The sequence below is a fragment of the Candoia aspera genome, chromosome 2 (genome assembly GCF_035149785.1).
Source record: "Candoia aspera isolate rCanAsp1 chromosome 2, rCanAsp1.hap2, whole genome shotgun sequence".
Lineage (NCBI taxonomy): Eukaryota > Metazoa > Chordata > Lepidosauria > Squamata > Boidae > Candoia > Candoia aspera.
In genome coordinates, this window is record NC_086154.1 from 73,442,560 (window position 1) to 73,456,608 (window position 14,049).

The 14,049-nt window shown below is 38.4% G+C and overlaps 1 protein-coding gene across 3 annotated transcripts in view; it reads left to right on the forward strand.

The window, feature by feature from the left end:
• Positions 1 to 14,049, forward strand: part of FLT4 (fms related receptor tyrosine kinase 4) — a 104,201-nt gene that overhangs the window by 43,709 nt on the left and 46,443 nt on the right. For all 3 annotated transcript variants that reach the window (XM_063292217.1, XM_063292216.1, XM_063292218.1), the window contains exons 3-7: positions 1,055 to 1,326; positions 8,948 to 9,060; positions 10,013 to 10,175; positions 11,346 to 11,485; positions 13,145 to 13,316. In XM_063292217.1, coding sequence (XP_063148287.1) covers positions 1,055 to 1,326; positions 8,948 to 9,060; positions 10,013 to 10,175; positions 11,346 to 11,485; positions 13,145 to 13,316 — 860 coding nt within the window. The remainder of the gene's footprint in view (positions 1 to 1,054; positions 1,327 to 8,947; positions 9,061 to 10,012; positions 10,176 to 11,345; positions 11,486 to 13,144; positions 13,317 to 14,049) is intronic.

The following is a 14,049-nucleotide window of genomic DNA, read 5'->3' on the forward strand; positions in this document are numbered from 1 at the left end:
TGGAGCAAGAAGCCTTTAACTGGGATCCCTCCCTCCCTCCCTCCCTCATTCCTGTGATATCACACACAGTGTTGGCAATAAGAACCATCCCCTGGAAAACTACTGTAATTGCAGTTTTTATCCTAGCTGGGAACTGGGAGATAGGCCTGATCCTAGGCCTACCTATAAAGTTTGTAGGCCTGATCCTATCAAGTTTGTAATATGGAGAAGCCTAGCACTGCAGTGTCTTGCAATTTTGGTCCTCCCTATCCACTGCTCTTTTATTTTATTTATTTATTTATTTTTATTTTATTTATTTTATTTTTATCCTGCCTTTATTATTTTTATAAATAACCAAACACTCCTCCCTCCTCCTATTTTCTCCACAACAACCACCTTGTGAGGTGAGTTGGGCTGAGAGAGAGCAACTGGCCCAAAGTCACCCAGCTGGCTTTCATGCCTAAGGCGTTCTCTTCATAGGTATTGTTCAACATAACTTTTACCATGCTGGCTAAGAATTTTGAGACCTATGCTTCAAAATACCTGAAGGGCAGTAGGTAGGGGAAAGCTGTTCTAGAGTTCAGAGAAAGATGGGAGGAATCTCTCAATGCCTGAACTAAAGTATCTTATTGCTTTGAAGCCTGGTGCAAGATACATGGGGGATCTCATTAGCCAAAAAATAAAAAAAAATCTCACTAATGGGAAGCTAGTATTGGTAGACCACTAACTCTTGTTATCCCCTTTATTACCACTACTTGTGTCTGCCCTAGTTACTTGCTGCTTGGTCCAACAGGCATGCAGTCTGTATACATAATCTCCTGCAGAGACTTGAATAGATGGACTAGTCATTCCTTCATTCCAGAATACTCTGCGAATTGTAGTTCTATTTCCCTCTTTGCAACAGGAAAATGTAAGAAGCACAGAGGCCATTATTACAGTTTAGAAAACTTTCCAATGTTACTTTGCTGGCAGAAGGAATGGGAGGGGAGGGAATATTACAACATAAGACGTGTCATAGAGAGACACACGGTAAACCATCTAACTCAGATTCTCTTCTTCTTTTTGGGGGGTAAAGAGGACAACATCCTTTGGAATGGTTGTGGCCTGGAATTCAAGAGGATACTGTCCAAACTGGAAAGGAGAGTGACTCAGCGGTGGTGAGTGTCAACGGCATCCGAACAGTCAAGGAAGAAGATTGTGAGGGCACTGATGCAAAGCCCTATTGCAAAGTCTTGACACTGACTGGGACCCAGGCTAATGACACGGGTTACTACCGCTGTTACTACAAGTACATCAATGCTAAAATTGAAGGCACCACTGCTGTCAGCACCTACGTGTTTGTGAGAGGTAAGAGGGAAAAAGACCTGCTCAGCCAAGCCATGCAGATTAAATTCCTAAGTGAATATATTCCTTGGCGGAAAGCTGTATTAAAGCTTTTTGAAATGTGATGGGAACTCACTATTTAAAAAGTAGATCGATGAAAGAGAACTTAGTTGGACTTAAAATCTTTATGGAGAAAAAAAGAAATGATCCTGCCTTTTGAAAAGGAGATACCAGCATCATTTTGAACAATGCAAGATGGAAATTGCCATGGGAAAATTTACCAGAATACTTCTATCCTGAAATAATCTATCACTGCACTTGTTAATTAGCAACATTGCCACCAGATTCCTGCACCAGCTTGTTTCCCTGTTACCTAGGTAGATAGAAAGTATTTAAAAAGAAACGAACAAAAAAACAGCTGCATGTTCTACATCAGAGGGAACAATAGGATTTGTACAACCCCAGAGCCAATATATGAATACTGACTTGAAAGTAAAGGCTGTTCTGTTCAGTGGGGTTCTCGTAGGGTTCAAGGGGGGAGCTCAGAATCTCCATGCTGATTGTGCAGTCATAGCAGATCACTGGGTTCCTCCATTCATATATTTTCACTTTATTCAGTTGTAATAATAACCTTCTTCAAACAAGGTTCATGGACAATGTACAACATACAGTATATAACAAATGATTTGAAAAGCTAATGTAATACAGTAAAACTAACATCCAATAGCGATGACAAAAGATAATAATTAGCCTTTCCATTAAATTTCAGTTATGAAGAACAACTGAGATTTTGCTTACATAAATTGAGATGCCTGAGTGAAAAAATACCTCTTGAAAGTTTCGTTTTCAAAAAAGTAAATTAGGAGCCAGGCATATCTCTTTCGGAAGGGCATTCCACAGCTAGGGAATAATTTGTAATTATGTAATGTAAGTCTGATAAGAAAGGCACTTATGATAAGGAAAGCACTTGGTGTGTAGCCTTATGAGATATCCTTATGTATACTTATGAGATATGGAAAATACTGAAAGGGCTTGAAAACAAACAGGCAACTAGTGCAGCTCTTTTGATATTGAAATTATATGAACCGACAAGCACAGGGGATAAAATTCTGGCAGCTAAATTTTCCGCTAATTAGAGTTTTTAGATTGTCCTCAAGGAAAGTTTAATGAAAAATGTTTTATTTCATAGATTTAGATTCCACTTTTTCTGTAGGCATGAAGGTGGCATACATTTTGTTCCATCCTCCAGTGGGCTGACTGACCCCAAATCACCCACTGAATTTCCATGGTTGAATGTGAATTTAAAGCTCAATCTCCCTGCTACTAGACCCACATTCTACCCACTATACCGCACTTAGATTCCTCCAGTAGGAGGTTACCAAAGCAGGAATCATAATGCTTAACTAATTTTGTCCAGAAAGGGTCACAACTGGATGACCAGCCAAAGCTTGTGGAAGAACACATGGTCCTGTGGTGACCAAGGGGAATTGAGGGAGTGCAACCCCATACAGTACAACATTTCCCTGATCAAGGACCACTTAATCAGAATGCCACAGCCTTGTTAGGTTTCTGCTTCAATTGTCATGTCTCAATTTGATCATGCAGTCCTCAGAGAACTTCACTTGCTGGATAGTTTAAAAATGCAACAGACAATACATAATTGGCCCTCATATAGCTTGTTACCGGACCCTGTAATTTGTGTCTGTGGGCTACTTTCTGCCTAACTATATCTTCAACAAAAGAAACCATAGGAGTTGATTGCAGCAAAGAGACCAAAGCTGTTGATTATACTGAAGTTTTGAAATATCTGTAAGCGGTATTTGAAGGAAGCTGAACTGCTCCCCACAGTCCCAGGTTGCAAGAGGATACAGTTTTCCTTTCCTTATAGCACCTGTATAGAACTGTAGTCATTCTCTGTGCATTCCAAATATTTATCTTTATATGTGCCATTTCCCTCTGTCATCTGCATACAACTAGTTAAATCTGGGGGAGTAAAGAGGGAGAGCAAGGCTTTAAAAACAAACCAATATCCATCCTCTTGTGTGGTACTTTTGTAGCTGTACCCTGTCTGGGAGATTGAATTACATTGGTGCCTGGGGTGGATGTTTCTGTTGTACTGGAATTCAGGAGTTTTCAGTTCCATGACACCCTAGAAATACAGTTTACTGGCCCAGCTTACTGGCTGCTAAATTAACAAATTGTTTGGGAGCATGGGTAAAATGTTTAAGTTGTTTTGATTAAAATGGAAAAGAAAGAGATGAAAAAATGCATTGCTAGGTATAATGTTAGGGAGAGATTGTCTCCCCCACCCCATCACACATTGCTTTGAATAATAATAATTTATGATAGATCTCCCAAGATCTCCAGAATGTTACAATTTTATCCATGTTTAAAAGTGTTAACATGCCCAGTGAACTGGGTATCATTCAAAGAGTATCTAAGTTTAAAATTAGAAAAGATTGTGTGCTACAGCTCAGATCAAGACCACTTTATCTGAAATATGTGACTCAGTGTAAAAACTTGTAATAACTCTCTTGCTAATGTAATACATATTAGTAGGATTAGTGGAAAAACATCATACGTGTATTTACTACCTCAACTTTTTTATAATTGTTCTCTAAAACACACAGATTATTTGATATGAAGAAACAACTCAACTCTTTTGTTCTTATTTGATATTAGTTTGATTAGACATGGTTAAATAATGCAAGCTATCGCTGTTCATATTCAGATGGAATAAAAAGTTTAATACAATTCTTAAATACCAAAAAAATCTATTCACTTGAACTTTGGAATCTAACTAAAAAAGACTATTTGCTGCAGATCCTTGTCTGAGAATTGCTGCTCGAATAGTCAGCCCATGTAGGAAAGTATCAGAAAAATACACCAATAAGATGAATATATACAGTGATAAGAAGTGACAACTTAATGATGAAAAGTACAAACGTGGTTACTTAATCTTCATAAAGTATTGCCAAAGGTTTTCCATTTCACTGAATTTCTTTCCATATCCTTTGCTAACCTGAGTACTCCTTGCATACAACTGAGATGGTATGTTACATAATTCAGGATGGTTCTCCATTCTCAGATACAGAATAGCAGCACTGATAAGCATCAACAGTCAGATATATTTCATGTATAATGTAGTTACAATAACCTGTACAAGCTCTGCATGCATCTGAAGGCTCTGTCTTCCTAGCAGGAGTTCCCTGTTACTAACGCAGAGGCAAGTGTGATGACTTGGGTATTTACTTCTCCAAGTTTCTTGTAACCCATGAAGTCTAGTTCATTACCAGTTATTCTTATGTAATATTGCTCAGATGCTGTTCTTGTTTTGTAAGACAAGTCAGCCTTAGAGTTAAGGGTTATTTCATAACAGAAAAATAAGATTTTTCTGCTTGCCACTTCTCCCTTTAAAAACCATCTTCTCTAACTGTGGCTTCCCCCGTAAGTTTCCATATGTCTGTTTATTCTTACGCCTGGAGGAGAAAAATGTCTCGGTGCAATTTGGAATATCTAAGTGATAAAACAAGTACATTCATGACACATTTATGTGGACCTAGCTAACATGTGGTCACATTACTGATCATTCGCATATATGTGTTATTACACAACAATGCCACCCTATATATCGGGGGGGGGAGTTGCCACACTGGAGTTATGTCAAGGACAAATACTATGTGATAAAAACATGTTTGGAGTCACACATATATATGACTGATTCTCATGCTGCTCAGGCCAACCAGCATGTTTACTTTCAGTGCTATGGGACTCAACAGAAGAACAGTTTCGTTACTATAGAAAGCAAATCTCTTGCAGTATAACTAAGCACCATTGCAGCAAAGTACATGGGAATGTTCCCATTGCTGTACACCAGTGGTTCCTAACTTTTTCCTTTATGCAGACCACTACATCATTAACAAAAACAACTAATGGACTTCCATGTAAGCCAGAAGTTGGAAACATGGTGACCAGAGGCACCATAATGCGCTGATACTCCCCAAAGCATCTGCAGGATCCCCACATGCAATAAAATGTTCACAGTTACCAGCATATCACAATATTGCTAAATCACATGAGATTTCATGCAAGAGTGCCAAAATCCTGAGATTCTGAGTGAGAATGACAAAAATCTCATGAGATATTTTGGATTAGAATGCCATAATGCCACAAAATTAATTTTGGCAATCCTGAAGGATTTGGGCCATTTTAATTTTGGAACCCACACCATAAACTGCCAGCATTACCCTCATAGACTGTTAGAAATCAGAGCCCCCGAATTCAAAACCATACCAAAGCATTCTGGCCATTAGTAATGTTAACCACTGCTTCTTTCCATGGACAGGATGGACTCTCTTTCCGTTAGCCTTAAGCCCATCCTGGGATCCCTTTCACATGTCTCACTTACCAACATCTCACATTTCCTTGGGATGGAGGTAACCCAATGTTTAGAAAACACTTTTTAAAGGGAGAATGCTATTGCTTTTGAGGTATGTGAGTATTAGGGTAGATCATGGACTTTGGGTATTTAGAATCCAATCTAAATTTAATATGGCCAATTAATGCTGAGCCCCTGTGGTTTGCCAACTGAGCAACTGTTGCTGGTATGTTAAAATAAATCATTCTCCAATAACAAACTCAAAATAACAATAGCCAGAGGCATTAGAAGTTTGGCAGGAATTTCCCATCACAAATGTTAGTTCTCTCTTAATCTAATCTGCCCTTGGTCTTTGCTATGAACATCTGTGGCTGCTCTTCAAATACATCCTGGAGGAATATTTATATAAAAACACAGAGATGGAATAAAATCCAAAACCTCCAGTCAGGAGCATTTAGCAACAAAGAAGCTGATATACAGCATTGCCTATGGGGGAAAAAAATGCCTTAAATTGACCTTGCACAATTGTAGGGTGATGAAGTAGATTTGTTTTCTTAGTCTGTAAATCTGTTTTGCTCTTTGCCAGTGTAATCAGAGAGTAAGCTGGGGATTTAGGGATATAATGAGCTTCTGGAGAAGAATTATAAGAATGAATGTTCCAGAGCAATTTGAAGGTTGGTTTAGGATAAAGGTGGCCGTGGACAGTTTCTTTTAGGACTCTTCTGCTGATCTGGGATTGGCACTCCATCCCTGTATTCCCCAAAGTTCTCTGAGGCTTATGAGGGTTTTGCTACCTAAGCCAATTAATTTCTAGTCCAGGGCTGCTCCAAAGGCAATGTTGTGAAGAAAGTTTTGCACTGTTTTCTATAGAGCTATGGGATAGACAGGTTCCTTTTGGTAGACGTGCTTGCCTTATTCTGCCTCCTAATTCCTCAGAGTTCGACCCACCCATTCTGAAGTCAAGGCTCCATTGGTCCTTGGCATCACTATCCTCTCCTTCCCAGACTTTCAGAGTAGGGCATTGTCAGTTTCCTACAGTAGCCAGGTCCTTTTCCCATAGTGAACCCTAACCCTAAGGACAGTACTGATCAGTTTTGGCACATTTGGCCAGTATTCCATAACTACAACCAAAATCCAGTTTTGTCCCAAGTCTGCTCACCCTATTGTTTGCAAGCTCTCTCTAGTCAGGCTTGATAAATGACTGAGTGTTGTTGAGGATGGATATTGTAGGATCCCCTATTCGGAATGATTTTTCCCTATAGCTCTCTTGCAAAAAGGGACATAGGTCATATCTTAATGTGTTGCAATTTCAATAGGAATATATGAGCCTCTTGTGAAAGACTAATCAGACAGAGAAGTTGAGGTGTGTTTTGCATTCCTATTAGACTGTCAGACCAACATCAGATATTCCATAGCCAAATTTTGCTTAGCAGCTTTGAGAGTACAAACTCAGATTTTATCTGGCTTTAAAACCATTCAATTTGCTGATAATACTGCTGCTGCAGGTTTATGATAGTACTGATAAATGACACCCTGATTTGTGGTCCAGGAGCCAGAGGTGAAATCTCATATATCCCAAATTAATTAATTTATATAATATTATCAGATGAATGTCATTTTCCTCTTTCCCAGTAGTGATTCTGCTATTTTATTTTTATTATACTGTTGTTTTTAATTTTCAAGGTTATTCTAGTTGTATCTTTGTATGCTGTACTGTATATGACTGGTCAATGACCTTAAATAAAAATACTATAGGCAAGCTTGGAACTCTTAATATAGAGATTTCCTTGCGAGCCAGCCACCAGCTAGAAGGAATATGCAGGTATATACATACTCAGGTTGTGAGCTGTCAGAAAGAATAGCCATTTTAAATAAATAAATAAGTAAATAAATCTCAGTATATGTTCCATAATTTATTTATTTTTTATGAAAGGGACTGTTTAAATGAGATATGAATGAACTGCTTATTTATTTAGTATTGTCCGTGTGTGGTGGTTGTCTCTTATAGAGAGCAACTCAGTGCAATGAGTTTTTCAGTTGTCAGGTGTTTGGGCTTGTTTGTTTTTTACATCTGCATACATGTGAAATTACAATGTGTTTTTCTGTCTCTGTGCAATAAGAATCATTAATTAGTCTGTAACCCTTGTAGGTAACACAGATACTAACAAAGCTCTGAATTGTTAAGGTTTTTAATCAGAAAAGCCTGTTTTTTCTAGTGTCCAGTTGTTTTAACTGGGTGCAGTAGGGATTTTACCATTTATTATTTATGTATTTATCACATTTGTAGAGCCACCCATCTTACATAGGGTGGCTGTACAAATGTGATAAATAAATAAATAGTGACTCTGGGCAGGGCACATAATAAAACAAAGTACATAAAACCATTAAAAACAACAATTTAAATTAATAATTAAGGAAACAAGGTAAAAACAAGAAAAGAGACAGAATGGCAACAAAGCATATAAGAGTGCATCCAGTTAACAATCATACAGCCATCTAACAGGCTCCACTCTATTGTGGGATCCTCAAGCTTGTTGGCGAAACCATGTTTTGAGGGCCTTCTGGAAGGCTAACAGGGTTGGGGCCAGCCCTACCTCAGGTGGGCAGGGAATGATTTTGGTTTATTTGTGCTAACCTAGGAACAATAGCAGAAAAGACAAAATTTAATCCAAAATAAGAACAAAACAAATAATCCAAATTATAAGAAAATTCGAGTCAACTTCCAGTGAGTTGGTGACACATGAGACTGCATGTTTGTGAGCACCATCTGATCATTTTAAATTTTATACCATAAACATTAGGGTTGGAGTTTTTAATTGAAGCACTCAGCATTAGCATAACCCAAACAGACTAAAATAGTTTGTTTCGGTCCAAGCCAATAGAGGAATCTCTTACCACCTCACTTGATCTTTGTGTGCTTTGGCTATGAAGCATGAGCAAATACAATAGAGGTATGACCCCAGAATAACGTAACCTGAATTCCATACAGTATTTACAGACATAGAATTTAAAATGATCCTGAGCTTAACACAAATATAAATATGAATAAAAGCTGAACACTCTTATTCCACAGTTTGGTTCATGTTTTATAAAGGTGCTTGTGCATTAACCTTCTTTTCTTTATATTTATATTTGTTCCAAGCTTGGTATCATTCCTTAGGGCAGTTCGCTAACAAAACAGATTATAGAAACTCATCACATTTTCTTTGTTTTTTGCTGCCACTCCACCCCCGCCCTCCACATTTTCTCCACTTCTTTTCTTCCCAGATTTTGAGCAGCCATTCATTAATAAACCAGAGACTCTTCTAATCTACAAGAAGGAAAATATCCGTGTCCCATGCCTGGTATCCATTCCAGATCTTAACATCACTTTGCTGTTGGTAAGCAATCTTTTTGCAGAAAGATTCAGGATTCTGCCTTATTGGCAGACCTTCCAGCATGAAGAAAACTGAAAAAAATACTCCAGGAGACAAAGAGAGAGAAAGAGAAAAAGCAAATCTGCCAAAGTTATGACCTTTGAAAATTTGAAGAGTCATTTCCCCACAAACACGCCGTGTTTTTCCTTTTGTTTTTGTCTTGGTTTGCTCTTGTATTGCTGTCTTTGGATTTTCTGTGGATTACGTGACCATGTAAATGATCTTTCTGGAGAAGCATCCTACCACAACACAGAGAGTTCTAGTACAAGAGGAGAAATTTGTTGAGGCAAAACAAATATTCCATTGGTATTGTCTTTTCTAAGGCCACAGTGCCTGACACAGCAACACAAAAAGGGCAGTTTTGGGAAATGGCAGTGTTTTTCAGTAGGTTCTAAGAACCATTTCAAATGCGATACAGAACAAACTCAGGTTTGTTCTCAGCTGTACAGTATCTCTAAACAGAGAGAAGTAGCCAATTATTTTCACTGGCAAATATATTAAATGATAGCCTGCATGAAGCCAAGGATATGAATTCATGAGCCATGTAGTGCTTTCATCTTTACTCTCCTGCTCAGGAATTGCTGTTATCTGCTGATAATATATAGATCACACTAAATATTTCACTTTTCCTCTTTTTTCAAATTGGCTTTGTTCTCTAATAAAAGCCATTCCAGTACATTGGGATAATAATTGCTTGATAAATGCCTCATTTGGGGTTATTGTTGATAGGATTCACAAAGCAAGGTGTCTGTTGACATGACAGCAAAACAGAGAATAAACAAAACCATAAATGATGCTTTATTTTGTCAACAATTCAAAACCTAAAACAGGAATTGGCTGCAGAAGCCATTGGGTGGAGCAGTTGTGTTAATTGTCCCTGCATTTCTAAAGAGAGTTCCCAAAATGTTACTTCTAGACAACTTCTGTCATCTATCCTGATGGGAAGAACATTCTCTGGGACAACAAACGAGGAATGCTGGTCCCCACTCTACTGATCAAGGACTCCTGGTTTGTTCAGTGTGAAACTGTCATTGATAAGAAGCCCTTCAAATCTGGTTTCTTCATTGTCCACATTGCAGGTGAGTTTTGGAATCGTTTGCTCTGAAGCTATGCAACTTATATAATATTACAGCTAATAAAGTGCCTTAAGCACTTTACAAAGTCATGTTGTTATAACCCTGGTTTAAGCAGTGGCCAGGTCACAGATTCAGAGGAGGAACACCAGGCATGAATCCTAATACCAGTCCTAATAACCAGAACCTCTGGGGCAGAGACACTACTCTCATGCTGAAGAACCATGAAGAACTCCAAATATTTCTGTTCCCATCTGGTAAAGACTGGAACAACAGTGTTCAATGATGAAGTACATCCTTGTGAACATAGGGATTGGCTCTTTCACTCTCTTAATCTTACCATATCTCCATAACTTCTCCATATCTCTCTATCCCAGAATATTCTTTAAGGAGCTAATGCAAATGTCACTTCACATCACACTTTCTCCTAGCAATGTGTCCTCTTTTCCTATTTCTCAGCTGAGCATTTGTAGTTTTCAATTTCTTTCTCTCTCTCTCTTCCTCTTCATATTCAATATGTGCTCTTCCTAATAAGCATCTCATCTCAATCATTAATCTATCACTTTTCCATAGTGGCACATCTTTTTAACTTTTGCATATCGCTACAACAGTACAGTTGTATTAATATAGCAGCTTATGTATTCAACACTAAAATGGCATGGACACTTTAAGGAGTAAACAACTGATGCTGACAGAAACTATTGCAGAATTAATCAGAAGACAGTGAAATGGCATTAAAACTGAAGGGAAGTTAGAAAAGTATTGGTGGAAATAAAATTTTATAAATATTTATTTGAATACAGTGGCACTCATCACTGTTCTTCATGGCAACATACCTTGCAAGGCATATGCCTCATCCAAAATGCATTTGTTCTCTGTTTTTGGCCACTACAACCTTTGGACAATTGTTAGATAAGGATTATTACATAAGAAAGAGATTAGTGTTTTCAGGCAAGAGTTGAACCATTCAGTCCAAGACCTGCACGAGAATACCGTCCAATGGCAAAGAACTTATCAAATGTAAGGATGAGGACATAGAAAGCCAGTGAATATGCAGTGTGTGATTTTGCCCTATTATCATTTTAATCACTTAAAGCAAGAATTCTATTTCCCAAGGAAAAGTTGAACTATATTTGTTTTACATAGGTTTTTTTTTCCTACTATATTTTCTACCAGGGAATGAGCTTTATGACATTCAGTTGTTTCCAAGGAAGGCCATGGAGCTTCTGGTGGGAGAAAAACTAGTAATCAACTGCACAGTATGGGCTGAATTTAATTCAGGGGTGGATTTCCAGTGGGATTACCCCGCAAAACAGGTATGAATTAACATTTGCTTTTCTTTCCTTTTTAGCCCCTATAGTTAATATGTTCTAACTCATTTTTGTTACTGGTTTATAGAGTTGAAGGGGAAGCCACAAATCCAGGCTTTACTGATTAGTTATAATCCTACCTGAAGCTCTCTGCAGTGCCATCCATGTCGCCTGGCATCTTCCTCTGCTTCGTTTACTCCCTGGAGGCGACAAGTATAAAGCAATATCTCTGATATATCCATCATTATATTATCCCTTTATTCAGATGAGAATCTTACTCTGAGAAAAAATTATTTGCCCAAGAGTTACTTGTCCATTATAATGTATTTGCCAATACTTTCTTGTGGACACACATATTGAAACACTTTAACAGCTGTTGAGAAGGAGGTTTATAACAGCAGCTGAGTAGGGTCAATCTTACCATTAGGCAGAGCAAAGCTAACATTTCAGGAATGTCTTTGGCATCATGAAAGGATGACACATGATTACTTTTTTAACTAATAAGTGATGTTCTATTTGTATTGCAAGCCATGGAGAGAAATGCTTATCTGCAAGAAAGATTGGTGTCACTATATTAGAGAGTGATGATTGGTACCTAGCAGCTCAAATAGTGCTTGGTTAGGATGGGACTGGGGCAAAATTCTTCAGTACTTTAATATCCATCCTTGTAAGAGTCTAGTTGCTGCATTTTGCACCAATGTCTACTCCCAGATTCTCTTTAAGGGTAGCCCCACATAGAAGATGGTGCAGTAGTCAAGGCTTGGATAACTGTTGTCAAACGTGCTCATCACCACAGACACCACCTGCAAATCCACGGACAGCTGAAGGTCCAGTAGCACTCCCAGTGTGTGTACCTGCTCTTTCAGGAGGAGGGCTGTCCTTTTCAAAACAGGCTATAGCTTCATCTCCAAGGGCAACTGTCCAAGTATATTATTTTAGCTTCCGATGCTGCTGTTTTTAAATAGTTAAAAACAATAGCAATAACTTGGTTATCTAAATTTCTTTGGGAGTTCTTAAACTGCATTCATCTATTTCCACTATTTTCAGTGGGAATCCTGCTGGTGTGCAGCGTTTCAGTACATGCTGTGAAGTGCGGCCACAACTGAGGACAGGCTAAGTGTCTTATTGGTCAGACCAAGAGCATGTAGAACTGGGGTTGGGGGGTTGGGGGTTCCTGTGTACAAGCTTTTTGGGGGCAGCAGGAGTTGGTGACTGAATAGGAGAAAGGAGATGACTCGAGCACCCTCTTCCAAGTTACTTTGGTACCTCATCAGACTTATGATTCATCCCTCCAAATGTGTCTGTTTTTTCTGTATTCCTGCTATTTCCTCTTGACTTCTTGTTATATAGGGTGTTTACAGAATAGGTGCTAGGATTTCATATACTCACAACTGGGCAATTTCTCACTTGGTTAAAAGAATACTTTTTAAAAGCTCACCACACAGAATGTTAACATATCAGGACAAAGCTTTGAAGCCATCTCCATGACATTGTAGAAAAAGGTATTGTGTATACAATGATATTCATATGAGTTTCCAACTATAGTCTAAACATGGCATAGGTTTCTCATGACATTGAGAAGCCTTTGAGAGATATAATCCATTGTGTGAAAAGACTGTGTTTCTACGAATTTCATTTCTCCTAATATCATCTCTGTCCTGGCAGATGAACCGGAAAGTCACAGAACTGCCTGAGAGGCGGTCCCAGCAGACACATACTGAACTCTCCAGCATCTTGATCATCCAAAATGTGAGCCAACAAGACCTGGGAAAATACACATGCAAGGCTAGCAGTGGGGAGCAGAACTTGAAGGAGAGCATAGATGTCATCGTGCATGGTAAAAACCATTAACTCAGGCTAAGAAAACCTTTTAGGTTCTTGTTAGCACAGTAGAAAACAGTGTGTTGGGACTATAATTCCCAGCAGGACACTTACCTCTGAGCAAGCATCTAATGCTCTGGCTAGATAAAAATTAAAAATGTGGCTCTGGGAATGAACTGAGGTAGTATGTCACTATACTGTATATGTTGTTCTCCATGTAAGATTAAATGAGATAACCCTACCATTTGTACATCAGTACAGGACTGCTGGTTTGTTTTTGTTTTTTTTAATAGCTGAGTAAAGGATGCACTAACTGGTATCTAGTGTATCTAGAAGTTGCTCAGTTGTCCTCCATGGACAGGACTGGGAGGCTGTGCGCATGGTGCTTTACAGAGAACACCTCAGTGCAATGACATTTTGAATAATCAAGTTTTGTTGTCAAAAAGCAATGAATATATTAGCTTCCTGATGTTTTTCATTCATGTGGTTGGCTCTGAAACAGTTTTATCTTTGGTTTCATATACTGTATACTCATATTGGGTAACAGTGCAGCCAAAGTATGAAAGTTAAGGATTACGTACCTGTTTTATGGCCCTCTTGGAAGCATCTGGATGTCCAGAGCTAGAGATGGTATATTTATTTATGTATTTAATTTATTAAAAGTAACATGAGCTTTTTTGGCCACCCTCATTTCCTCCTGTTAGTACCTATGACTGGCACATTGCTCAGCATACCATACACAGCTGAAG